Here is a 26,670-nt window from a genome sequence, read left to right on the forward strand (position 1 = left end):
TCGTGTTGTGTCGTGTCGTTGTGTTGTGTTGTTGTGTCGTGTCGTGTCGTGTCGTGTCGTGTCGTTGTGTCGTGTCGTGTCGTGTCGTTGTGTTGTGTTGTTGTGTTGTGTCGTGTCGTGTCGTGTCGTGTCGTTGTGTTGTGTCGTGTCGTGTCGTGTCGTGTCGTGTCGTGTCGTGTCGTTGTGTTGTGTTGTGTCGTGTCGTGTCGTGTCGTTGTGTTGTGTTGTTGTGTCGTGTCGTGTCGTGTCGTGTCGTTGTGTCGTGTCGTGTCGTGTCGTTGTGTTGTGTTGTGTTGTGTCGTGTTGTGTTGTGTTGTGTTGTGTCGTGTCGTGTCGTGTCGTGTGTTGTTGTGTGTTGTTGTGTGTTGTTGTGTCGTGTCGTGTCGTGTCGTGTCGTGTCGTGTCGTTGTGTCGTGTCGTGTCGTGTCGTTGTGTTGTGTCGTGTCGTGTCGTTGTGTCGTGTCGTGTCGTTGTGTCGTGTCGTGTCGTGTCGTTGTGTTGTGTTGTGTTGTGTCGTGTCGTGTCGTGTCGTTGTGTTGTGTTGTGTTGTGTTGTGTCGTGTCGTGTCGTGTCGTTGTGTCGTGTCGTGTCGTGTCGTTGTGTTGTGTTGTGTCGTGTCGTGTCGTGTCGTTGTGTTGTGTTGTTGTGTCGTGTCGTGTCGTGTCGTGTCGTGTCGTGTCGTGTCGTTGTGTTGTGTTGTTGTGTCGTGTCGTGTCGTGTCGTGTCGTGTCGTGTCGTGTCGTCGTGTCGTGTCGTGTCGTTGTGTCGTGTCGTGTCGTGTCGTGTCGTTGTGTCGTGTCGTGTCGTGTCGTTGTGTCGTGTCGTGTCGTGTCGTGTCGTGTCGTCGTGTCGTGTCGTGTCGTTGTGTTGTGTTGTGTTGTTGTGTTGTGTCGTGTCGTGTCGTGTCGTGTCGTGTCGTTGTGTCGTGTCGTGTCGTGTCGTGTCGTTGTGTCGTGTCGTGTCGTGTCGTTGTGTTGTGTCGTGTCGTGTCGTGTCGTTGTGTTGTGTTGTTGTGTCGTGTCGTGTCGTGTCGTGTCGTGTCGTGTCGTGTCGTTGTGTCGTGTCGTGTCGTTGTGTTGTGTTGTGTTGTTGTGTTGTGTCGTGTCGTGTCGTGTCGTGTCGTGTCGTTGTGTCGTGTCGTGTCGTGTCGTTGTGTTGTGTTGTTGTGTCGTGTCGTGTCGTGTCGTGTCGTGTCGTGTCGTGTCGTGTCGTGTCGTGTCGTGTCGTGTCGTTGTGTTGTGTCGTGTCGTGTCGTGTCGTGTCGTTGTGTCGTGTCGTGTCGTGTCGTTGTGTTGTGTTGTGTTGTGTTGTGTTGTGTCGTGTCGTGTCGTGTCGTGTGTTGTTGTGTGTTGTTGTGTGTTGTTGTGTCGTGTCGTGTCGTGTCGTGTCGTGTCGTGTCGTGTCGTTGTGTCGTGTCGTGTCGTTGTGTTGTGTCGTGTCGTGTCGTGTCGTTGTGTTGTGTTGTGTTGTGTTGTGTCGTGTCGTGTCGTGTCGTGTCGTTGTGTCGTGTCGTGTCGTGTCGTGTCGTTGTGTTGTGTTGTGTTGTGTCGTGTCGTGTCGTGTCGTGTCGTGTCGTTGTGTTGTGTTGTGTTGTGTCGTGTCGTGTCGTGTCGTGTCGTTGTGTTGTGTTGTGTTGTGTCGTGTCGTGTCGTGTCGTGTCGTGTCGTGTCGTTGTGTTGTGTCGTGTCGTGTCGTGTCGTGTCGTGTCGTTGTGTCGTGTCGTGTCGTGTCGTGTCGTTGTGTTGTGTTGTGTTGTGTCGTGTCGTGTCGTGTCGTGTCGTGTCGTGTCGTGTCGTGTCGTGTCGTGTCGTGTCGTGTCGTTGTGTTGTGTTGTGTTGTGTCGTGTCGTGTCGTGTCGTGTCGTGTCGTTGTGTTGTGTTGTGTCGTGTCGTGTCGTGTCGTGTGTTGTTGTGTGTTGTTGTGTGTTGTTGTGTTGTGTTGTGTTGTGTCGTGTCGTGTCGTATCGTGTCGTGTTGTGTGTTGTTGTGTGTTGTTGTGTGTGTTGTTGTGTTGTGTTGTGTGTTGTTGTGTTGTGTTGTGTGTTGTTGTGTGTTGTTGTGTTGTGTGTTGTGTGTCCAGCTCATCAGTGTGTGTGTGTTTCAGCTCCGTTGTCGTGGCGACAGAAACAGAATCTGCTTCGTGGCTGGAACTTCTTCCTTCGTCTCCAAAACGTCACGAGACTCGTTCAACACCAACACAGACGTCCCGTCGCCATGTAAACACCTTTATTTATTATATATTTATTATATATTTATTAGGGCCGGGACTCGATTAAAAAAATGAATCGACTTAATCAGAGGGTTTGTAATTAATTAATCGCAATTAATCGCATTTTAATCGCATATAAATATTTGACCTGAGAACAGTGAGAACATGGATTTTAGTATACCATTGAATGACTGAATACATAAGCTTAAGCATTCAAGGTGGTACTTAACCAAGACCAACAGACTAGGGATGCAGATTATCGATTAATTCATTAATGATATTTGGTACATACAGATTAAATGGTATTTCCTTCCAATACACTATGATGATTACTGTAGTATTTAACTAGGCTACTTAAATCACAGTAGCATAAACTGATTTGTTGAACTCAGCCTGATGTAAACATTAATAAAACTCAGTAACCAATCACACAGCAGCTCCATGTTGTCCCTGTGTGATGTTCAGGGACAGGTCAGGACAGTCTGAAGACAGAGCTCTGAGGGTGAAGTCCTATCATAATGAGATGAGCTGCACCTGTGACAGTGACAGGTCATAGATATAGCGCTGCAGCTGAGCAATTAGCGCGATATAGCGCATTTAGCGTGCGCCCGTGTCTGTGTATCTATGTGCAGGCAGAGATCAGAGATGGTGTTTTAAATAACCATGCTAGTGTTTCACCAGCTCTCATCTCTGCCAGTCAGCCTCTCAAACTGCCGCCTCTCTCGCGTGCGGGCGCACCGCACGTAGACACATGTGAGGAAATGCGTTAATTTTTCTTACACGTTAATTTTTGTGTAATCAATTAATCGTAATTAACGCGTTAAAGTCCCGGCCCTAATATTTATCTATTATATATTTATCTATCATATATTTATATATTATCTATCATATATGTATATATTTATATATGTATATATTATCTATCAGGAAGAGAAGAGAAAACCAGCACCCTCCAATCAGCTCCTTTTAACTTTTTATTGTGGGACAGGCAGGCAGGACAAACGTCTGTCCTGCCTGTCCCACAATAAAAAGTTAAAAGGAGCTGATTGGAGGGTGCTGGTTTTCTCTTCTCTTCTTGTTTGCCTTGGCCGTGCACCTCCACATGAGAGTTTTTTTCTCCTTTTTTGAGATTCAGGGTGAGTGCTCACTACCTCCGTTCTATATTATCTATCAGGCCACTACGAGGGTTATATATTTATATATGTATATATTATATATCTTCAGGTCACTACTCGGTGAACCACCACCTCTCCATCCAGCGCAGCTCCAACGCCGTCCTGTCGCCCTTCAAGTCCAAGACCAGCAGAGTCCCTGTTGCCGTGGACAACCACATCCCAGGTCCAGGGGCCTACAGCCCCCACCAGGCCGCCCCCCCGGCCCCGAGGACGCTGTTACCGTGGTAACACACCACACACACACACACACACACACACACACACACACACACACACTGACTGAGTGAGGCGCAGGCTTGGGGAGTAACGGACATGTAGCAGCGTTACGTAATCAGGATACAAAGGGTAACTGTAGTAACTGTAGTCCGTTACAAGTACAGAAAAACCCTGTAATCAGATTACCGGTACATTGGATAAAAACGGAGATTACTTAGCTGATTACTTCACATTTTAAAAATCAACCACAGGCTGTAGAGCGGCCGTAGAAGCCACTCACCGGCTCGTTGTAGTTTCAGAGGTGAGGCACACAGACAGAGCAGCTCTGCCTCTTCTGCCCGTACGGTGTGTGTGTGTGTGTGTGTGTGTGTGTGTGTGTGTGTGTGTGTGTGTGTGTGTGTGTGTGTGTGTGTGTGTGTGTGTGTGTGTGTGTGTGTGTGGCTGAAGCTCCGCTGCCTCTTAACGTAACTCTACTGAGTGTGAGCGGCACGTAAGTTCACGTTCCTTTCGTGAATTGTAAACACAGTCGCCCCCTCGGTTTTAGCTTCCAGCAGTTTAGCAGCTAATTCAACAGCAGTGATGGATAACTGGACCGGAGAGGCTCAACATGAGCTTCATCTGAGGAATAAACGGCAGCTTTTACCTGACGGGAGACCGACGCCTGAGCTACGGTAGCTAACAGCTAGCAGCTAACAGGTTACAGCTAGCAGCTTTTACCTGACGGAGACCGATGCCTGAGCTACGGTAGCTAGCAGCTAACAGCTAACAGGTTACAGCTAGCAGCTTTTACCTGACGGAGACCGATGCCTGAGCTACGGTAGCTAGCAGCTAACAGCTAACAGGTTACAGCTAGCAGCTTTTACCTGACGGAGACCGACGCCTGAGCTACGGTAGCTAACAGCTAGCAGCTAACAGCTAACAGCTAACAGGTTACAGGTTACAGCTAGCAGCTTTTACCTGACGGGAGACCAACGGCTGAGCTACGGTAGCTAACGGCTAGCAGCTAACAGCTAACAGGTTACAGCTAGCAGCTTTTACCTGACGGGAGACCGACGCCTGAGCTACGGTAGCTAACAGCTAGCAGCTAACAGGTTACAGCTAGCAGCTTTTACCTGACGGAGACCGATGCCTGAGCTACGGTAGCTAGCAGCTAACAGCTAACAGGTTACAGCTAGCAGCTTTTACCTGACGGGAGACCAACGGCTGAGCTACGGTAGCTAACGGCTAGCAGCTAACAGCTAACAGGTTACAGCTAGCAGCTTTTACCTGACGGGAGACCGACGCCTGAGCTACGGTAGCTAACAGCTAGCAGCTAACAGGTTACAGCTAGCAGCTTTTACCTGACGGAGACCGATGCCTGAGCTACGGTAGCTAGCAGCTAACAGCTAACAGGTTACAGCTAGCAGCTTTTACCTGACGGAGACCGACGCCTGAGCTACGGTAGCTAACAGCTAGCAGCTAACAGCTAACAGCTAACAGGTTACAGGTTACAGCTAGCAGCTTTTACCTGACGGGAGACCAACGGCTGAGCTACGGTAGCTAACGGCTAGCAGCTAACAGCTAACAGGTTACAGCTAGCAGCTTTTACCTGACGGGAGACCAACGGCTGAGCTACGGTAGCTAACGGCTAGCAGCTAACAGCTAACAGGTTACAGCTAGCAGCTTTTACCTGACGGGAGACCGACGCCTGAGCTACGGTAGCTAACAGCTAGCAGCTAACAGGTTACAGCTAGCAGCTTTTACCTGACGGAGACCGATGCCTGAGCTACGGTAGCTAGCAGCTAACAGCTAACAGGTTACAGCTAGCAGCTTTTACCTGACGGGAGACCAACGGCTGAGCTACGGTAGCTAACGGCTAGCAGCTAACAGCTAACAGGTTACAGCTAGCAGCTTTTACCTGACGGGAGACCGACGCCTGAGCTACGGTAGCTAACAGCTAGCAGCTAACAGGTTACAGCTAGCAGCTTTTACCTGACGGAGACCGATGCCTGAGCTACGGTAGCTAGCAGCTAACAGCTAACAGGTTACAGCTAGCAGCTTTTACCTGACGGAGACCGACGCCTGAGCTACGGTAGCTAACAGCTAGCAGCTAACAGCTAACAGCTAACAGGTTACAGGTTACAGCTAGCAGCTTTTACCTGACGGGAGACCAACGGCTGAGCTACGGTAGCTAACGGCTAGCAGCTAACAGCTAACAGGTTACAGCTAGCAGCTTTTACCTGACGGGAGACCAACGGCTGAGCTACGGTAGCTAACGGCTAGCAGCTAACAGCTAACAGGTTACAGCTAGCAGCTTTTACCTGACGGGAGACCAACGGCTGAGCTACGGTAGCTAACGGCTAGCAGCTAACAGCTAACAGGTTACAGCTAGCAGTTTTTACCTGACGGGAGACCAACGGCTGAGCTACGGTAGCTAACAGCTAGCAGCTAACAGCTAACAGGTTACAGCTAGCAGTTTTTACCTGACGGGAGACCAACGGCTGAGCTACGGTAGCTAACGGCTAGCAGCTAACAGGTTACAGCTAGCAGCTTTTACCTGACGGGAGACCAACGGCTGAGCTACGGTAGCTAACGGCTAGCAGCTAACAGCTAACAGGTTACAGCTAGCAGTTTTTACCTGACGGGAGACCAACGGCTGAGCTACGGTAGCTAACAGCTAGCAGCTAACAGCTAACAGGTTACAGCTAGCAGTTTTTACCTGACGGAGACCGACGCCTGAGCTACGGTAGCTAACAGCTAGCAGCTAACAGCCAGGTTACAGACTTTCTCTCTCTCTCCCTCCCTCTCTTACACACACACGCGCGCACACACACACACACACACACACACACGGCCCAGGTTGTCTGTCACATCTGTTGTAAACCTTGTAATAATGGCTTGTTGAGTAGTTAACATTATTGTTGCTTCGGTTTGAGTGTGTACTAACTCGTGGTTTGTGCCGCGGCTGTCACTAATGTTGATAAAGTGATGATTTACAATCAAGAGTTTATCCGTTGTGTTTTATTTTGAAATTTAGCGGATGCTCGGTGCGTTTCATTTCCTGTTTCCTCTGCGTGGATTGATGCGTGATGGCTGCGTGACTGAATTTGCATGTTTGGTATTAAAGTAATCCAAAAGTAACTAAATGTAATCCGTTACATTACTTTAATTTTGTGGTACTTAGAGTAAGTTACTAATTACATTTTCTAACAGGTAACTTGTAATTGTACTGGAATACATTTTTAAAGTAACCCTCCCAACCTGAGGCGATGCACCTGGACGTCTCAGTCTGCTGCATGTTGCTGCTTGGTAGCAGCGTGTGTAGCTCATGGATGTATTATATTAACGGTGTAGCTACATGGAGCCGTTCAGATGGAGCGTCTTCTACCTGCTTTACTGTCATCATAGACGACGCTCGCCTCCAAGATGTAGAACGTGTTTTATAGAAGAGAAACAGCCGGAGGAACATGAAAGTATAAATCTGAACGCAGCTCAAACAGGGTTCTTACGGATCCTTAAAAACTCTTAAAAGGCATTGGATTCATTAATCTAAAAACAAGGCCTTCATTGGCATTAAAATGTCTTAAATCAATTTTTCAAACGTCTTAAAAATGTAAAAAACACATGGTAAGTGGTATTTTATGGTTGTAATTAGTCTCAAATCTCAAAATAACTGGTAACATTCAGACATAGAGAAGTTAGTGGCGGCCGTCAACGCTAAATCTCTCACCGCCTCCAGCTCCAGAGTCAGTGTTTTTTGTTTGTTTTTTTCAGACTTTTTATGCATTTATTTTGAAAGGACAGCTGGAAAGAGACATTTATTTTGAAAGGACAGCTGGAAAGAGACATTTATTTTGAAAGGACAGCTGGAAAGAGACACAATGTTCATGTAGCAGTCACTTTACCTTGGAAGTGGGTCAAATTGTCCCTAACTCTATGTAATTGATGTGGTGTTTTTCTTTTTCTTTTTTCTGCATTTGTGTTTATTATGAAGTCGGTCTTAAATTTCATTTCAAGTGGCTTTAAAAAAGTCTTAAATTTAACTTGGCTTCAGCTGTAGGAACCCTGTCAAAGCCTCCGACCGATCTGGTGCCTCAGCGCGGCACCGAGCTCTGTCCTCCTCCGTGTTTCAGCCGGTTCGATACCGCGGAGCTACACAACGTGGGATTCGAACCGGGGACGCCTGCATTGAGGACTGTAGCCTCCACATGGGGCGGCCGCCTCAACCACTGCGCCACACACCGCCCCATAGTGCTTCTTCTTCATTATATTTGATAGTTTATTATCTAAACTTCAACCTCAGAGCTCAGAGTTCTCTGTCTTCAGACTGTCCCGACTGTCCCTGAACACCACACAACATGGAGCTGCTTATTGAGTTGTATTAATATTTACATAGGATGAGTTCAACCAATCAGCTCCTGTGATTTAAGTAGTTAAATAATAAAATATAGTTAATAACATAATAACAGTGTAGTGGCAGGAAAGACCCTGTACCAAGAGACTCATTCTGGGTCACAGTAGAAGTGTTTTTACTGTTCTCTGATTGGTCCCTCAGCATCATTTAAAGCTTAAATAAGCTGCTACAGATGTTAGTTTAGAGCCCTGGATGCTACAACGTTCAGCTTCTTATCCTGAGGGACGTTTAGCTTCTCAGGAGAATCGCTGCTCATCAGTCGTTCAGGTTTAACAGGAGCGAAGGTTGTGAAAGGGTTAATACATCTGGACCCGAGTCTCGTGCTGAAACTGACTGTAAATTCACCTTTAAAGTTGCCCCGAGGGGGTCGGTGTCTAGTCACCTTCTTTACCCCTGAGGAGTTTATTATTTATTTATTTAAAGGGACAATGCACATGAATGAACATAATAAAATGTAACGGTGCCAGTGTTTCAGACTGTTTGCACCCTGAGCTTGGTTTAGTTTAGTTTAGTTTATTTAGATCCCATTAGCTTTAGCCAGAGCGATAGATATAACAGAGTGGCGACACTCCCATAGGACTCCGTTGTAAAAAATGGCGGGCCGACTTCCGGGTCATGGAGCCCTCAATAGTTCCAAACATTCCTCCCGCGGCGCTGGACCACGTCTGTTTCTATGGCTGAACAGCAAGAAACTACTGAGCTACGTTGATGAAATACCGACCAATTTTAAGTCATAAAGTGGTAATAATCTTTCCCAAGTACAGTAACCATGTTGACTTAACAAAATAAAAATTATTAGACTGATCGGTTCATCAAAAACATTGATTTATTTACGTAACTGTGGTGATTTCAGTCCGTAGCCCAGAAGCAGCCCTGCTCACTTTTCATTCACACAAACTAATGCCACTGCCACAGTTGTTAAATTTCATCAATAAAACCAACACTAATCTCCAAAAAATAATTTAACCAGCCAGCGGTAAACCTCTAAAAGCATGCGGATACGTTACTTGGCTCGTTTCCTCCGACGGGAAGAGGACGGTCGTCCCGCCGGCAGATCAGCTCAGTAGAGCGGCTGCTGCTGCTGTGACAGCCGCTGCCCCTGGTCCCCGGTCGGGGCTGTGACAGCCGCTGCCCTGGTCCCCGGTCGGGGCTCACACAGACTCTGCACTTCTCCCAGAACAAACATCGGTGCAAGTTCCTAACAAACGTTATGAACTGACCACAGACTCAGGATTAAACGGTGACTTTCTTACATGAAAAAAATATTAAAACTGTGACGTGTTGACAGCGCTAAAGCCAGGTTTTGGCAGCTTTACTGCTATGGCTCGGTTGCCGCGAAATGGCGATATCGTTGCTAATTTCTGTTAGCCCGTCTATGAGGTTTTGCATTATACGTTAGCATTAAGCTAACGGGCTTTATGTTTAGTTGTGATACTGGCTGTGTGTGTTTTGAACGTTGTTTCAAACTGTGTGGGTTTGATTGAACATCTTTGATGCTTAAATATATATATTCCCGTTTAATATATTGCTTTACTCCTCTTCTTGTGCCATTTTTACTGTAGGGCAGGCTAATCTTCACTTTAGAGTGACAAATAAAACCTTGAAGCAAGAAGATTTTGCCTTTTGTTTGAAAACTGACATTGATGTACATACAGTAATTCAGTAACAGTTGTAAATATACCTTTGTACGGTTTATTTTTTAATATTTACCGTCCAAAAGCAGCTCAGTGCTGTCTGTCCCATAGCAGAACATGACAGCGGCAGCCTCGTTTGGAACTATTGGGAGCTACATGAACCACGTGACCGCGCTGGCGGCGACATCAAAGGTTGTCGCCACTCTGTTATATCTATCGCTCTGGCTTTAGCCACACGGCAGCAGCAGCAGCAGCAGCAGCAGCAGCAGCAGCAGCAGCAGCAGCAGCAGCAGCAGCAGCAGCAGCAGCTTCTTCCTGGGGTCTTTTCATCAGAATAAATGACAAATACAAACCATTAACACACAACACATTAATACATAAAACAAAAATACATACAGAAAACACAAACGTAATACATACACGTACAAAACACAACATCCAGACAAACACTTAACATATATTACCGCTCCTACGTTGAAACACTACACAACAAGGAGACCAGGACCCAGTTTACAGATACAGGCTACTAATGGTCACAATAATAATCTCTTAGTTTCATGTTTCTTTGTTGTAGAACATCATTCGGTTTGTGGTTTCTCTCTGATGCAGTGACTCTGTTCTGTGTCTCAGGAGAGGTTTTTATCTGGCGCGAGCAGCTCCTCCTCTGATTGGCTCTTACCCGGCGGCGCGAGCAGCTCCTCCTCTGATTGGCTCTAGGGATCGGCCTCTGATTGGCTGTAAGGATCAGCCCTCTCCGGGACCGGGCCACTACGACGTCGGGAGTCAGGACGGATCTAAACGTCCTGTTCCCAGCGCCGCCTTCGCTTCCACAACCAAGAGATCAGTACAACACCAGGACCACCACACACCGGGACCAGGTGACACACACACACACACACACACACACACACACACACACACACACACACACACACACACACACACACACACACACACACACACACAGAGACAACCAGACACACACAGACAACCAGAGTTTCAGCTGCAGAGCAGGTGCTGATGCAGACACACACTGGTTCAACATCTTGAGTTAAATAACTAAAGAGGGTTAGAATAAATGATCTGAACTAACTGGTGTAGGGTTATGGGATGTAGAACAGTAGAAGCTGGTCAGAGGTCAGAGGTCACTGACCAGCCGACGACGGCTCAACATTCAACATATAGACGACGTGCAGTGCAGTCGGTTGTGTGGTTTAGGGCTGCCACGATTAGTCGACTAGTCACGACTACGTCGACTATTAAAATCGTCGACAACTAATTTAATAGTCGATGCGTCGTTTATTTGTTTTTTTTTACTTTGTTTTTCTCTCAAAACTGCTGCAGCACCTTCCACACACACACACACACACACACGTGCACTCACTCACTCAAGGTGAGTAGTAGGCTACTACAGGTGTTCTCTCTCTACCTCTCGTCTGTCATCAAGCAGCACCGGTGTAGCCCCCCCCCTCCTCCGCCACCACTCCTCCCCAGTGCCTTATCCTTATTTTACTCAGCTGTTTGTACTTTATGCTACAGTTAAAGCTGCATATTTCATTAAAAGTTTAATGAACTATCATCTAAATTGTCTTTATTTTTACCTTAAACACTTGAAGCTGAAAGCTAATGATGGTAGCCTATATGAGAGCAGCTGCAGCTGGTGCCATAAGCTGCATGTTTTACATTCAATTTACGTTTGATCCCATTAGTCGACTAATCGAAAAAAATAGTTGGTGACTAGTCGACTATCAAAACAATGGTTTGTGGCACTGGCAGCCCTAGTGTGGTTGTTGAGTGAAACAACAACTGAACTTTGTCTCCTCAGGTTTCTACGACCCTCTGGTCTCATCGAAGCAGTCGTTCCTCTACAGCGACTCCAGAGTCTGGATCCCTGGCTGAGGCCTGAGGGCTGAAGCCTCAAACACTTTAAAACTGTTGCTTTGCTCCATAAACATGAATGAACAAGACTTGGATCAGTCACTTCTTCTTACACATGTCTGACATGTCTGAGTCAGTGAATCATCTCAGTCTGTATCAGACAGCTGCTGCTGCTGCTGCTGCTGGTCTGGGAACAGCTGACTGAGACCAACTGCTGCAGGGTGGAGCTCAATGTGAACAATGTGGCCGAGTGGCAAGACAATAACCAAACCCAGTGGTTCTCAAACCTTTTACACCAAGTACCACCCCAGAAAAGACTTGCCTCTCCAAGTACCACCGGGGGGGGGGGGGGGGGGGGGTAGGCTATCTAACATGTATCCTAACAAAGATCATATTCTGAAATGACTCATATTTCACCAAGAACCTGCTCTTTCATCTTATACAAGTGACCTAATTGAAACTTAAACGGTTAAACGCTACTAGTCAAAATCTGAAATGTATTTTATTTTATTTATGTTTAATTCAGTATGTTATGTTTTGCGTACCACCTAGAGGGAGCCCACGTACCACTAGTGGTCACAACGCGTACCACAGTTTGAGAATCACTGACCTAACCACCGGTCTGGTTAGGCTGACCTAACCCTAACCCCTAACCACCGGTCTGGAGACAATAACCTAACCCTAACCCCTAACCCGGGCCGGGACCACCAGGACCGTTAAACCCACACCCACAGACACAGTCACATTCACACCCACAGACACTAAACTAAACTAACACTAACACTAACCAGGGTTAAAATCAGCTCCACTCGCCAAATGCAGGTAAAAATATGATTTGGTGAGTAAAATGATTAGGACAGTCGCCGTCGGCCACAGCTGGAATCTGACTTCACTTCACTATGTAATGGGCTTTATGCACAAGTCCACAACTTCCTGAAATAAGCCAGCTACTTTTACATTATTGGACCAACTGATGAATCCAGGTGTGTCTGACCTCACAACAATGGTCAGACACACCTGGATTAATTAGTTGGTCCAATAATGTAAGACAGGAAATAAAGGAGCTGGTTTATTTCAGGAAGTAGTGGAGCTGTGCTGCTGAACAGTGAAGTGAACACATGTAGTTTACAGCTACAGGAGATCTAGTCTACTGGCTGTTTAGAGTGTCAGAGTTGTCCCGCTGTAAAATATAGTGCTGTAAAAACAACCATGTTGTGTTGTTATATTTGATGTTTCTATAGGCGACTGTAGGATGAACAGTAGGTAATATATATAAAAACAACCTGTGTTGACACGACTTATTCAGTCTGAATTAAATGGAAGTTTCAAAACTCACATCACTATATCTTACTCTGAAAGTCTATTTATGTCTGTTGTCATTCATCAGATAATCTAAACCTATTTTTATTAATATATATTTATTATCAATTTAGTTTAGGAGGCAGGTGTGTGTTGTTAAAGCAGCTGCCTAACTATATATAATATAAATATAACTATAACTATAATGCAACGGGGAAAACAGACAAATGAGAATATGCACCGGCTTATTTCAGTCTTAAATTTAATTCAAAGTGGCATTAAAAAGGTAGAGACGAAAAAAGCACAAGGCTTACTTCAGGAGACAAGGTGATGCGTAAAAAGCCTTTAATTAATCAGGGCATGGATACAAAAGAACGCCGACCGGTTTCGACCGACACGGTCTTCTTCAGGGCGTGGATCAAGGATCAGAGTCACAGGTGGGAGTCTCTTAAAGGACAATTCCAGGCGAATTCAACTAGGGGGTGTATTTTCATATCATTTTAGGTCTAAAAGAATGAATCTGAAGATTTTCAGTTTAATGTCTCCTGTTTTACGGTAGTTGCATCTGTCCCCGCATCGCCACGGCAGCAATGAATGGGAGTGGATGTAAGTTCCGCTGTTTAGGCTGTTTACATCCCTCAAAGCCGCAATTTTTTTTCCACAGACAGCGTCAGATGGAGACTCAAACATGCACCGAGAAGTTTATTCACTTCAACAAGCCGACATGTTTGTAAAACTAGATCTAATTCAAAGTCTCCCGGAGTCTCGCGCGAGCCCGAAGTTGCAGTGCTGGTGTATTCAGGCGCAGTTGGAGCTACCGTATGTGTCAGAAACACAGGAATACCAACTCTTTACTTGCTTGAAGTGTTTATTTTTTTCCACAGACAGCGTCAGGTGGCTACTCAAACATGCGCCGAGAAGTTTTTTTTACTTGAAGCAAGTAAAGAGTTGATATTCCTGTGTTTATGACACAAACGGGAGCTTTTCCCATTGCTCCTGAATACACCGCGCACGGCAACTGGGTCTCGCACGAGACTCCGGGAGACTTTGAATTAGATCTAGTTTTACAAACATGTCGGCTTGTTGAAGTAAATAAACTTCTGGGTGCATGTTTGAGTCTCCATCTGACGCTGTCTGTGGCTCTGAGGGATGGAAACAGCCTAAGCAGCAGAACTTCAATCCACTCCCATTCATCGCTGCCGTGGCGACGCGGGGACAGATGCGGCTACCGCAAAACAGGAGACATTAAACTGAAAATCTTCAGATTCCTTCTGTTAGACCTAAAATGATATGAAAATACACCCCCTAGTTGAATTCGCCTGGAATTGTCCTTTAAGTAAACTCTGTGGGTGGGCCAATGGCTGGCTGCTAATCAAAAACAATAGATGATAAATTAATACAGGTAAACAATTACATTGTGTGTATCAACCAAAGAATATAAGAATCAAAAATATATGTTAATCAAAGAATCTATAATCAAAGAATAATAATGAGGGCTATATTTATAGACAATGAGGACATACCAAACAAATAAGGAGAAATATACCCACACTGAATAGTCTTGAGCAAAGAAAATGTGGGGAAGCAAAGAAAAACGAAGAAACTTAGTAAATCCAACTAGGGCAAATCGTGACAATATCAAGTGAATATATTAAAAATGGGTGTATCGAAAAACATGATTACAGTAAATCACAGGAGAATTATCACAGGCAATATAAAGTTATCACATAACATCACATCAGAGTTGTCATATCATCGTGGAAAAGAAAATATAAAAAACACTGTAGAGTGTCAGAAAAGTATATTATAGATGGGTGTATCACTAAAGACATGATTAAATGGCAACATGATTATCACAGGCAGAGAAACGTACATCAAAGCAGTTATAGGAAGGGTCTAAACTAAGTCTATCTCCTCGTTCAGGCCTGGGTGGATCAAGGCATCAAACTGGAAAATCCTAAATGTTTCTCTTTGGAGGCGATCTCCTCCTCTGATAGACTGCTCTATCGTATCTATTCCTGTCATTGCCGTTGTGATGGCTGTTAAAGTGGCGTGCCATAGGGTAATCAACATTATTTATCCTTATGGCATATTTATGTTCCGCCACCCGGTCTTTAAGACGCCTTTTTGTGCGTCCTACATAAAAACACTTGCAAGGACATGTCAGTCTGTAGACGACATGCGTGGAGTTGCAGTTGATAAAGTGTTTGTTTTTGTGTTTCTCTCCTGTTTTGAGATTAGCAAATTCTTTTTGTTGTATAATGTTGCCACAATGGTATTAATGGCATTAAAAAGGTCTGAAAAAGTCTAGATATGAATGTATAGATTATAACAGTGTTATATATGGATCATCTTTAATCTATAGATATGAATGTATAGATTATAACAGTGTTATATATGGGTCAGATTTAATCTATAGATATGAATGTATAGATTATAACAGTGTTATATATGGGTCAGATTTAATCTATAGATATGAATGTATAGATTATAACAGTGTTATATATGGATCATCTTTAATCTATAGATATGAATGTATAGATTATTACAGTGTTATATATGGATCAGCTTTAATCTATAGATATGAATGTAAAGATGTAAGATGTGGATGTTTTATATATGTTTATATATACGGAGCTGCTGTTATTGACAGTTAATTACACAGCTGTTCACCTCTGTCTTGTTGCCATGGTGACGCCAGGTGAGCCCCCCCCCCCCCCCCCCCCCTCCTTGTCCCGCATGCGGTTTTTCGCATCGACCCGTGACGTCAATTCAGAGAAACTACAACCGGATGTGAAGAAGACGGACTTTCAGAATAAAATGCAGCTCCTTTTTTCTTCTTCTAAACATTTTTGTTTCTTCTTTACAAACTCTTAGTCAGACAACAACAACAAAGGAGTTGAACAGGATAAAGACAAATAAGACAAATAATAATATTATTACTGAGGTAAAAGCAGAACAGGAACAGAATAAAATAAGATAAAATAGAATAAGAATAAATAATGATAATAACTCACATGTTAAGGTTCAGTGTAGCGTTATGTAGCCCAGTAAATATTATAAATATTATTATGTCATCAGCATTTAACCCTTTATTTGCTGCTTCAGCTGTGACAGATGTTGAACCTGTTTGATGAAACTTCATGATGAAGGTTTTCTCTGTCAGTTTTAACTTTTAATATAGAAAATATAAATGCTAAAGGTTATTGATTATAATTTGCCCGTTAGTACCTATTATGATATGTTTATTTATTTGATATGGACGTCACAGATACATTGAGACTGTTCCAGTGGACAGACCAGATGCTTTGCTTGTTTGTGTTTAGCACAAGTGCTAATTTTCAACACCAGTCCATAGGCGGCTAATCTAAAAATACAGACCATATTATCAACAGTATTAGATAAAACCAAGTGCATGACATCATGACAGTAGCAAACTAAAACACACACAGCACAGGATCAAGGAGAGGAGACTGAGCAACAGAATCAGGATCCTAACAGTAAAAATAGTAACAATGAGAAAGTCCATATTTATACATGTGAGCGTTGTTGTTTTGCTTTTGTATATTAACTATGATTGTATTTATTTGCTCAACGTGACGTTTTCCTCTGATATCAGAACCAGAGTTGCAGGTAGTTTTATTTTGAAAAGCGGGACCGGAAGTGTTTTTCCTGCTCTAACTCCATCAGGTTTTTATTCCGGACTGAGCCGCGGAGCCGCGGACCGACCGGACCGGATCAAAGGCACCGACACCGCGGCACAAAGGCACTTCAAAGGAGCCGACCGGAAGCGCTTTCCCGCCGTTTGCACGCGCGCGGAGGTTTTTATTTTATTTTTATTCCCGCGTCGTTTCTCTGGTATCTGATCTGGGGTCTGATCTGACTGGGAGGGAGGAAGGAAGGAAGGGCGTGTTGGTGTGTTGGTGTGGGAATGACAGCAGCAGCAACGGGCCGCGGACCCGGTTCGAGCGCCGTCTGAAGGACACATGGACCGTCCGGACCCGAGCGCGAGCCTGAGCGCGAGCCTGAGCGCGTGCCTGCAGGAGAAGATGACACTGGGAGACAAAAGTAAGAGAGAGAGGGGGGGGGGGGGGGGGGGGGGTTATAATGGAGGGGGGGGCTGCTGATGTGGAGGAGGAGAAGGAGGAGAAGAGGGGGGGGGGGGGGGGGGGGTAGAGCTCTGATTACCACGTATTAAAGGAATAGTTCACTCAAAATTGAAATTGAGTTCATTATCTCCTCACATACAGTAGCTATAACAACCAACATCTGGCTGCTCTGAGCTCTTCTACCTCACACATGTTGTTGTCTAACTGTTGTTGTTGTCTAGTGTTGTTGTTGTCTAACTGTGTGTGTTTATGCCTCATCGTTGTATAGCAGCTGTATTCTGTGTGTTGGGTTAGTTGTGTGTAGAGACGACAGATGGAGATGAGCTGGGAGTTAAATCTGCTGCAAACATCTTTTCATTTTCTCCTTTAAATGATTCATGTAATTACACATTGTCCCTTATTAAACTATTAAACTAATAAACTAAACTAAACCGCAGCACTGCATGTCCATATGACGGTTGAGAACGGAGCTCACTTTTCTTTTCTTGGTCCAAAAAGACACTCCAAGAAACATCCAGATACCTCCATGCTGCTGGTCTGTAACGTCCCTAACAACAGTAACTAACACCTAACCCTCTGGTGTTGAACCCCGACATGAGGAACTGTTCAGAACAGAATTAAATAAGTCTCTGTTTCAAGCTTCTGGTGAGATTTGCGTCGGCACCAGAGCGATGACTGAGGCCGGCGCGATGGACGAACCAGGAAGAGCAACTGGGAGCTGCCGCTACAAACAAGATTAAAACATAGACTTATTTAATATAATATAGATACTAATAATAATAATAATAATAATAATAATAATAATATTTAATGATTTACTGAACAGTTTCTCATGTCGGGGCTTCAACACCAGAGGGTTATTAGGGTTACAGACGTTACAGACCAGCAGCATGGAGGTGAACTATCCCTTTAATTCCTCCTGTTGGATCTTTGACGCGTTGATTTGCCTGGTCGCGGAGGTTCAGGTTCGATTCCCTCAGAGGTCAGAGGTGTGTTGTTGTGGTGTGTGTTGTTGTTGTTTACAAACAGCTGCAGCTTCTTATTACCATGGTGCTGTGTGTGTGTGTGTGTGTGTGTGTGTGTGTGTGTGTGTGTGTGTGTGTGTGTGTGTGTGGTTGTAACAGACACTTTGGGGCTGAGATTGAAATTAAATTCACCTTTTTGCCTCATAATGTTTTTATTTATATTCTATTTCACCTGTAAACTCATAATTTAAACACATCTTTGGTGTTTATGATGTTGCCCCGGTTTGAATCCCGTGTCGGGCAGACCTTTCCTGCATGTCATTCCCCCTCTCTCTGCCTCCCCATTTCCTGTCTATCTCTACTGTCATCACTATCAAATAAAGGCAAAAAGCCGAAAAATATACTTTAAAAAAAAAAAAAATTGTGCGCCACAGAGCGCCGTGTGCGCACAATTAACCCTTCTACTGCCTGTGACTCTGTACTGCAGGTTCACTCTTAATGAGCTCTTGGACATGTTTAATGGAACCTGTATTGACATATTAGAATCAGTGGCTCCCTTTAGGTGCAAACGCTCTGAGCGAGTAGGAGAGCCTTGGCTTAATGACACCACTCGCACGTTAAGACGCACATGCAGACGTGCCGAGAGAAAGTGGAAGAAAGATCATCTACAAGTTTCCTTAGATCTTAAATGAGTGTCTGATCAAATATTAAAAAAGTGTCAAATTAGCTAAAAGTCAGTTTCTATCCAATGTTGTGTCAGCAAACAGCCACAAGCCTCAGTTTCTCTGTAGTACTCTGAATCATCTCTTGAACCCCTGTGATCACAGTGCTATTATTCCTTCATCCAAACTGTGTGAAGATTTCTTGAATTTGTTTATTGATAACATTTCTGATATTAGGTCTGCATCAGGTCCTGCTGCCCCTCCTATATCTCCTGCTGTTTCCCTCCCATCTTTAACTGATATTGTAAAGCACCTCAGGCCTTCCTACTGTCCTCTTGACAGCATCCCACCCGCCTCTTTAAGGAGCTTTTCCATATTATTGGCCCCTGTGTTATGAACCTGATGAATTTATCTCTGATGACCGGCTGTGTTCCAGCTGCTTTAAAACATGCTGTGGTCCAGCCCCTCATCAAAAAGCGTAACCTTGACCAGACAGTTTTATCAAACTTTAGACCCATCTCCAAGCTTCCTTTTCTTTCTAAGGTCTTGGAGAAGGTAGAAATAAACTAAACTAAAAGGTGGTATATGAACAGCTTCAGTCTTTTATTGATCAGAATGGTATTGGTATGGTATGGTATCAGAGAAGTTCCAGTCTGGGTTTCAGTCACGCCTCAGCACAGAAACAGCGCTTTTAAAACATTTTAATGATCTCCTTTTGACAGCTGACTCTGGTAACTCTGCTGTCCTGGTCCTTTTAGATCTGACAGCTGCCTTTGATACAGTGGATCATAAACTCTTCTGTCACGTCTGAACACCTGTGTGGGCATTAGGGGTTTCAGTCCTACCTCTCAGACCGGAGCTTCTCAGTCCAGCTGGGCCAGCTTTCTTCGGCCACTTCCCCTCTAAACTGTGGAGTTGGAGCTTCTGTTTTGGGCCCCCTCCTTTTCTCGATATATATGGGTTAGGGCCTCTGGGATCCATATTTAGAAAGTACAACATCTCTTTCCATTGTTTTGCCGATGATGTAAATCTATCTACCCCTAAAGATAAATGGGCGAGCCTCTGTTCAGGCTCTACTAGACTGCCTTAAAGATATCCAAACGTGGATGGAAGTTAACTTTCTGTCTTTGAACAAAAACAAAACTGAAATCATTTTATTTGGTCAACAAAATGTGCTTGATGGATGTGACAGTGCTGTTGGTTCCCTTAAGTCTTAGAGAGTGACTTTAGGTTTGACAAGCAGATATCCTCCATAGTCAAGACAAGCTTCTTCCAACTAAGGCTGTTGGCCAAAGCAAAGGTTTATCTCCCAAGAAATGTATTTGAGAGATTAATTCACACCTTTATTACATCACGTTTAGATTATTGTAATTCATTGTTTGTTGGCCTTGACCAGAAAGCACTGCGCCGCTTGCAGGTCGTTCAAAACGCAGCTGCCCGCTTGCTGACTGGAAAGAAAAACGCGAGCACATTACTCCAGTCCTGGCATCTTTGCACTGGCTGCCTAGTCATTTTAGGATTCAGTTAAAAATTGTATTAATTGCTTTTAAATGTATGAATGGTCTAGCACCACCTTATTTATCGGAGCTTGTACAGTTGCACACCACTGCTAGGGCACTTAGGTCATCTAACCAGCTGCTCCTGCTGCTCCTGGCTCTCCACTGATCTTCATCTAACCAGCTGCTCCTGGCAGGACCCAGGTCCAGACCGAGCCTTCTCAGTCACAACCTCTCCATGTGAGAGCTGCACAGTCTGTTGAACATTTTAAAACACTCCTAAAAACCTATCTTTTCTCCTTGGCGTTCACTCCCAGCTAAGCAAGCAATCTTGGCTCTCTCTCTTTCTTTCCCTCTCTCTCTTTTTAATCTAGATTTGTTTTAAAGTGACTACTATCCCTTGTGTTGTTTTAATTGTTTGTTGTTTGTTGTAGTGTTTGTGATTAACTGTGTTGTGCTTTTGCAGTTGTCCAGCACTTTGGTCGACTGAGGTTGTTATAAATAAACTGTGACTTGACTCAGTGACTGAACATGTTGATCAGTTGATCAGTGATCAATAATATTTAGATCTCTATGATCGGTTCAACAGTATGAAGATTAAACTGAACTCTACCTCTAAACCCCTAAAACCCCCCTCACCCCCTCTAACTGCCCCCCCCTAACCCCCAACTCCCCTCCACCCCAACACACCAACTCGCTGCCAGGTCGACATGAGTCAGCTACTCACAGCACTGTCCTACTTTATGATCCAGTACTGTGTGTGTGTGTGTGTGTGTGTGTGTGTGTGACATCACAGGTTCAGTCTTGTAGTTTCTACCAACTCTTTATTTCATTCATGTTTTTGTTTTTCATGTCTTGTGATCAACAGACTCAGCGCTTCAAACTGTGAAATGTCTATAGTATTTTGTTCTCATTAACTGTAACTGACCTAGATATGGAGCAGCCTGGGTAATGTTGTCAAAATAATCTGTTATTAATCATTATAGTAATAGCCAATAGTATTGATATGTGGAGTTGTAGAGGTGAGGCCAGAGCACCAGCATGTGGACGTTCTGTCTCACAGTCGCTCCACCAGCTCAGGGGAGTTGAATTTCTGCTCAGGAGTTTTGAAAATGAGAGGGAACGTTGGTTGAGACTCATCAAGAGTCATTTTACTGTTGGTGCTGATCCTCGGCGTCCTGGTCCTGGTGTAGAAGGTAACATAAACTCTGCGTACGTATCGCGGCCGTTGTAACGTTACGGTACTTCAGACTGACTGTTGCTCAGTTTGAGGCCTTGCTAGCAGCTAGCTGCTAGCTCGGGTTAGGCCTGTCCATCTGCCTCCAGTGAGTAGCAGTGTGTTGTTGTGTCAGAATCTCAATGCTGATAGGCTGTCGCGGCACGGCATCACGCGATGTCGCCACAAAGATTTTGAGATTTTGAAAAGTTCAATATTTTCAACTCGCGCGTTGACGCGTTTTTCGCGGCACCACGTCCATCGCGTCGCCAGGTGCGAATTCGCGTCTAATCGCGTCTGTGCATTGACTTTACACTTACAATCTCGACGCGCGACAACGCAACATCGCGTTTGGTGTGAACACCCCTTTAATCTGACCTGACCGAAGTGTGTTGCTGCGATCAGCCTCTGATTGGCCGGGACGAGCCGGAAGTCCCGCCTCCGTGCTGCAGCTTTCCCAGTCGGCACGGTAACGGGAAACATCAAGGAACAACAGGAACCGTGGATCTATGATACATCCGTGTCATGAACCAACAGAAGAAAACATCCGCCAACGGTTACCAACCGCCGTTACACCGCGGCTACACCGCGGCTACACCGCCGTTACACCGCCGCTACACCGCCGTTACACCGCCGCTACACCGCCGTTAAACCGCCGTAACACCGCCGCTACACCGCCGCTACACCGCCGCTACACCGCCGTTAAACCGCCGTTAAACCGCGGCTACACTGTCGACCAAAATCCAGTTTCCAACCGGCAATATTTTGCAAGCGCACCGTTGCTACGGCGCCGACCACAACGATTGTGACTGGTTGAAAGAATTCCAAACGGCCGGAGCGTTTTTTCCTCCGATGGCAGAATCACAGTCGGAGCAGCCAGACTCACACAGACCAGCAAGGAACTCTGGGAAATGTAGTTCACCACCAACTCAACTACAACAACAACCATCAGCAGAGTGAGTGTGTGTGTGTGTGTGTGTGTGTGTGTGTGTGTGTGTGTGTGTGTGTGTGTGTGTGTGTGTGTGTGTGTGTGTGCAGCTGTTTTAACCAATGAGACGGAGGGAGCCGTGCCAATTCAACACACACAGTGGCCCCACCCTGTCTGTGCAGTCGGTCTGTGGTTGCCGTGCCAACCTGAGATGCCTCAACAGAAGCCGGCCCCTTTTACGGCCGACATTCCCAGTCCAGAGCTTCTGGTTATTTATAAACCAGAGTGACGGAGCTGAAACCTGAAGCTGGGGGAACAGGGGGGGCAGGAGGGGGCAGAGGGGGCAGGGGGGCAGAGGGGCAGGGGGGGGCAAGCTGAGTCTGTGTTTCTGTGTTAAAGCAGAAGTAAGGTGAATGTTTGTGTTAATATAAGTGTTAAATAGTTGTATCTTCCGACAGCAATCACTTCTATAGAGTGTTTGGTCTGAAACACGGGTCTGTCAGTCACTCTGCTCTGCTCTGAGCCCAGGAGAAAACTTTCCTTGTATCCTACAACCTTTATCCAATGAGGAGAGAGAACGGCATAAAGAGGCAGTCCTCTCTGTGTGTGCAGCCAAGGGATGCGCCTGAATGTGGTGACGTAGGGACGAGGACCAATAGATCCATGACGAGGGCGGGGGCTGCTAACTCCATCTGCTGACAGGAAGTTAGACAAAACCACCGGGTCACTTACTGATAGCTTTACTACCTGTCTTACTGCTGCTTTAAGTTCAGCTGAACGACTGAACACACGACTGTTGTTGTTGTTGAGGACTTTGTAGCTTCAGTCGTGTAGCTTCGAAGCTACAAGACTGAAGCTACATGACTGAAGCTACAAGACTGAAGCTACATGACTGAAACTACAAGACTGAAGCTACGTGACTGAAGCTACAAGACTGAAACTACGTGACTGAAGCTACAAGACTGAAACTACGTGACTGAAGCTACGTGACTGAAGCTACAAGACTGAAGCTACGTGACTGAAGCTACAAGACTGAAGCTACAAGACTGAAGCTACACGACTGAAGCTACAAGACTGAAGCTACGTGACTGAAGCTACAAGACTGAAGCTACAAGACTGAAGCAGACTGAAGCTACAAGACTGAAGCTACAAGACTGAAGCTACAAGACTGAAGCTACAAGACTGAAACTACACGACTGAAGCTACAAGACTGAAGCTACAAGACTGAAGCTACAAGACTGAAACTACACGACTGAAGCTACAAGACTGAAGCTACAAGACTGAAGCTACGTGACTGAAGCTACAAGACTGAAGCTACAAGACTGAAGCTACAAGACTGAAGCTACAAGACTGAAGCTACGTGACTGAAACTACAAGACTGCAGCTACAAGACTGAAGCTACACGACTGAAGCTACGTGACTGAAGCTACGTGACTGAAGCTACAAGACTGAAGCTACGTGACTGAAGCTACGTGACTGAAGCTACGTGACTGAAGCTACAAGACTGAAGCTACAAGACTGAAACTACGTGACTGAAGCTACACGACTGAAGCTACACGACTGAAGCTACACGACTGAAGCTACACGACTGAAGCTACGTGACTGAAGCTACAAGACTGAAGCTACAAGACTGAAGCTACGTGACTGAAGCTACAAGACTGAAGCTACAAGACTGAAGCTACGTGACTGAAGCTACACGACTGAAGCTACACGACTGAAGCTACGTGACTGAAGCTACAAGACTGAAGCTACAAGACTGAAGCTACGTGACTGAAGCTACAAGACTGAAGCTACAAGACTGAAGCTACAAGACTGAAGCTACAAGACTGAAGCTACGTGACTGAAGCTACAAGACTGAAGCTACAAGACTGAAGCTACAAGACTGAAGCTACGTGACTGAAGCTACAAGACTGAAACTACAAGACTGAAGCTACAAGACTGAAACTACAAGACTGAAGCTACAAGACTGAAGCTACAAGACTGAAGCTACACGACTGAAGGTACAAGACTGAAGCTACGTGACTGAAGCTACGTGACTGAAGCTACAAGACTGAAGCTACAAGACTGAAGCTACATGACTGAAGCTACGTGACTGAAGCTTCAAGACTGAAGCTACAAGACTGAAGCTACAAGACTGAAGCTACGTGACTGAAGCTACAAGACTGAAGCTTCAAGACTGAAGCTACAAGACTGAAGCTACACGACTGAAGCTACAAGACTGAAGCTACAAGACTGAAGCTACAAGACTGAAGCTACAAGACTGAAGCTACGTGACTGAAGCTACGTGACTGAAGCTACAAGACTGAAGCTACGTGACTGAAGCTACAAGACTGAAGCTACACGACTGAAGCTACACGACTGAAGCTACACGACTGAAGCTACACGACTGAAGCTACAAGACTGAAGCTACACGACTGAAGCTACGTGACTGAAGCTACAAGACTGAAGCTACAAGACTGAAGCTACAAGACTGAAGCTACAAGACTGAAGCTACGTGACTGAAGCTACAAGACTGAAACTACGTGACTGAAGCTACGTGACTGAAGCTACAAGACTGAAGCTACAAGACTGAAGCTACACGACTGAAGCTACAAGACTGAAGCTACGTGACTGAAGCTACAAGACTGAAGCTACGTGACTGAAGCTACGTGACTGAAGCTACAAGACTGAAGCTACAAGACTGAAGCTACACGACTGAAGCTACAAGACTGAAGCTACGTGACTGAAGCTACGTGACTGAAGCTACACGACTGAAGCTACAAGACTGAAGCTACAAGACTGAAGCTACGTGACTGAAGCTACGTGACTGAAGCTACAAGACTGAAGCTACGTGACTGAAGCTACGTGACTGAAGCTACAAGACTAAAGCTACGTGACTGAAGCTACGTGACTGAAGCTACAAGACTGAAGCTACAAGACTGAAGCTACAAGACTGAAGCTACACGACTGAAGCTACACGACTGAAGCTACAAGACTGAAGCTACATGACTGAAGCTACAAGACTGAAGCTACAAGACTGAAGCTACAAGACTGAAGCTACGTGACTGAAGCTACGTGACTGAAGCTACGCGACTGAAGCTACGCGACTGAAGCTACGCGACTGAAGCTACACGACTGAAGCTACAAGACTGAAGCTACGTGACTGAAGCTACACGACTGAAGCTACAAGACTGAAGCTACACGACTGAAGGTACAAGACTGAAGCTACAAGACTGAAGCTACAAGACTGAAGCTACACGACTGAAGCTACGCTGTGACTCAGCTGCCCCCCTGCCCCCCCCCCCCCTGACTGAATTAACACAGATGAAACCAGGGAGGGACTGGACAAAAAAGCAGCCGTGGACGTCCCAAGAGCAGGACAGTGAGGGTGGATGACTGCATGTTGCTGCTGTGTTGACACTACACACTGTGCCGTTGCGATGATCTGCTATATTTATTTATTTAGGTTATTGATTTATTGAGCCGCATCGTTACGCGACCATAACAAATAAAACTGAAAACAAATAAACTATCATCTCTCACAGCAAGTGAGACGGGAGGAAACTGATGTTCTGGTCCGGTCCAAGCTGCAGTGTCCGGTCTCGCGAACAGACCTCACGGGCTGATGATGCAAAAGTAGTCTGGGAGGGAGGAGGTTATGATGTTATCCAGGTTGAGAGCTGTTGCCTAGTAAAAAAACAAAAAAAACAAACACACACACACACACACACACACACACACACACACACCTTTTCCATTGATAAAGACACTCATATTTAGTAACCTATATTTAAACCCGTGTGCACAGATCACAACATAAACAAACAGCTGTGCGTGAAGGAGGCATCACGGAGCGTTTCTCTTTTTCCTTTTTCTTTAGAATTTACCTGAGAGGGGAGATGTTAATATCTGCTCACTATGATGCCAGGCTGATTGTGGTTTGCTGTGAGAGATGATAGTTTATTTGTTTTCAGTTTTATTTGTTATGGTCGCGTGACGATGCGGCGCTGGCCCCTAATAAATCAATAAGTAAATAAATAAATATAGCGGATCATCGCAACGGCACAGTGTGTAGTGTCAACACACCAGCGACCCTCACTGTCCTGGTCTTGGGACATCCACGGCTGTCCCAGTCCCTCCCTGGTTTCATCTGTGTTAATTCAGTCAGGTTGAGTTTCCATTACGCTGCCGACAGCCTTTGATCTGTCATCAGTGTGACGGGACAATCGATATAGATACGTGTATGTGCTGATTCAGATAGTTACAATAAATAGTGGTTATTGTGATTATTAATTGCATTTAAATGTGCCTGGAACTGTGGAAACCTGCCTGTGAGGTCTTGGTGACGTGTCTGCACTGTGCGCTGGACAGTCAAATTGCCACTGCGCTGGCTGCGCTTCGCCTTGCGCTGACATTAGACCAGGTTGGAGCTGGCGAGCTTTCGGCGCATTCTCCGCGCGGTCTATCGGCAACAAATTGTCACTGCGCCACGGCGAATCTGTCGACACCTCC

At 45.4% G+C, this 26,670-nt stretch overlaps 2 protein-coding genes across 3 annotated transcripts in view; both read left to right on the top strand.

Moving 5' to 3' along the window:
• Positions 1-3,310: 3,310 nt before the first annotated feature.
• Positions 3,311-11,525, top strand: stpg1 (sperm-tail PG-rich repeat containing 1; the record flags this gene model as incomplete). The annotated part of the gene is made up of 4 exons (XM_083982287.1): positions 3,311-3,344; positions 3,433-3,607; positions 10,257-10,504; positions 11,452-11,525. 4 exons carry the CDS (start codon positions 3,311-3,313, stop codon positions 11,523-11,525), a joined length of 531 nt encoding a protein of 176 aa, XP_083838413.1.
• Positions 11,526-16,494: 4,969 nt separating this feature from the next.
• Positions 16,495-26,670, top strand: part of map7d1b (MAP7 domain containing 1b) — a 33,963-nt gene continuing 23,787 nt past the window's right edge. For both annotated transcript variants that reach the window (XM_083982469.1, XM_083982470.1), the window contains exon 1: positions 16,495-16,871. In XM_083982469.1, the coding sequence (XP_083838595.1) occupies positions 16,790-16,871 (82 nt within the window). In that variant the 5' untranslated portion in view covers positions 16,495-16,789. The remainder of the gene's footprint in view (positions 16,872-26,670) is intronic.

The sequence above is a fragment of the Trachurus trachurus genome (assembly GCF_905171665.1).
Source record: "Trachurus trachurus genome assembly, chromosome: 11".
In the NCBI taxonomy this organism is placed as follows: Eukaryota; Metazoa; Chordata; class Actinopteri; order Carangiformes; family Carangidae; genus Trachurus; species Trachurus trachurus.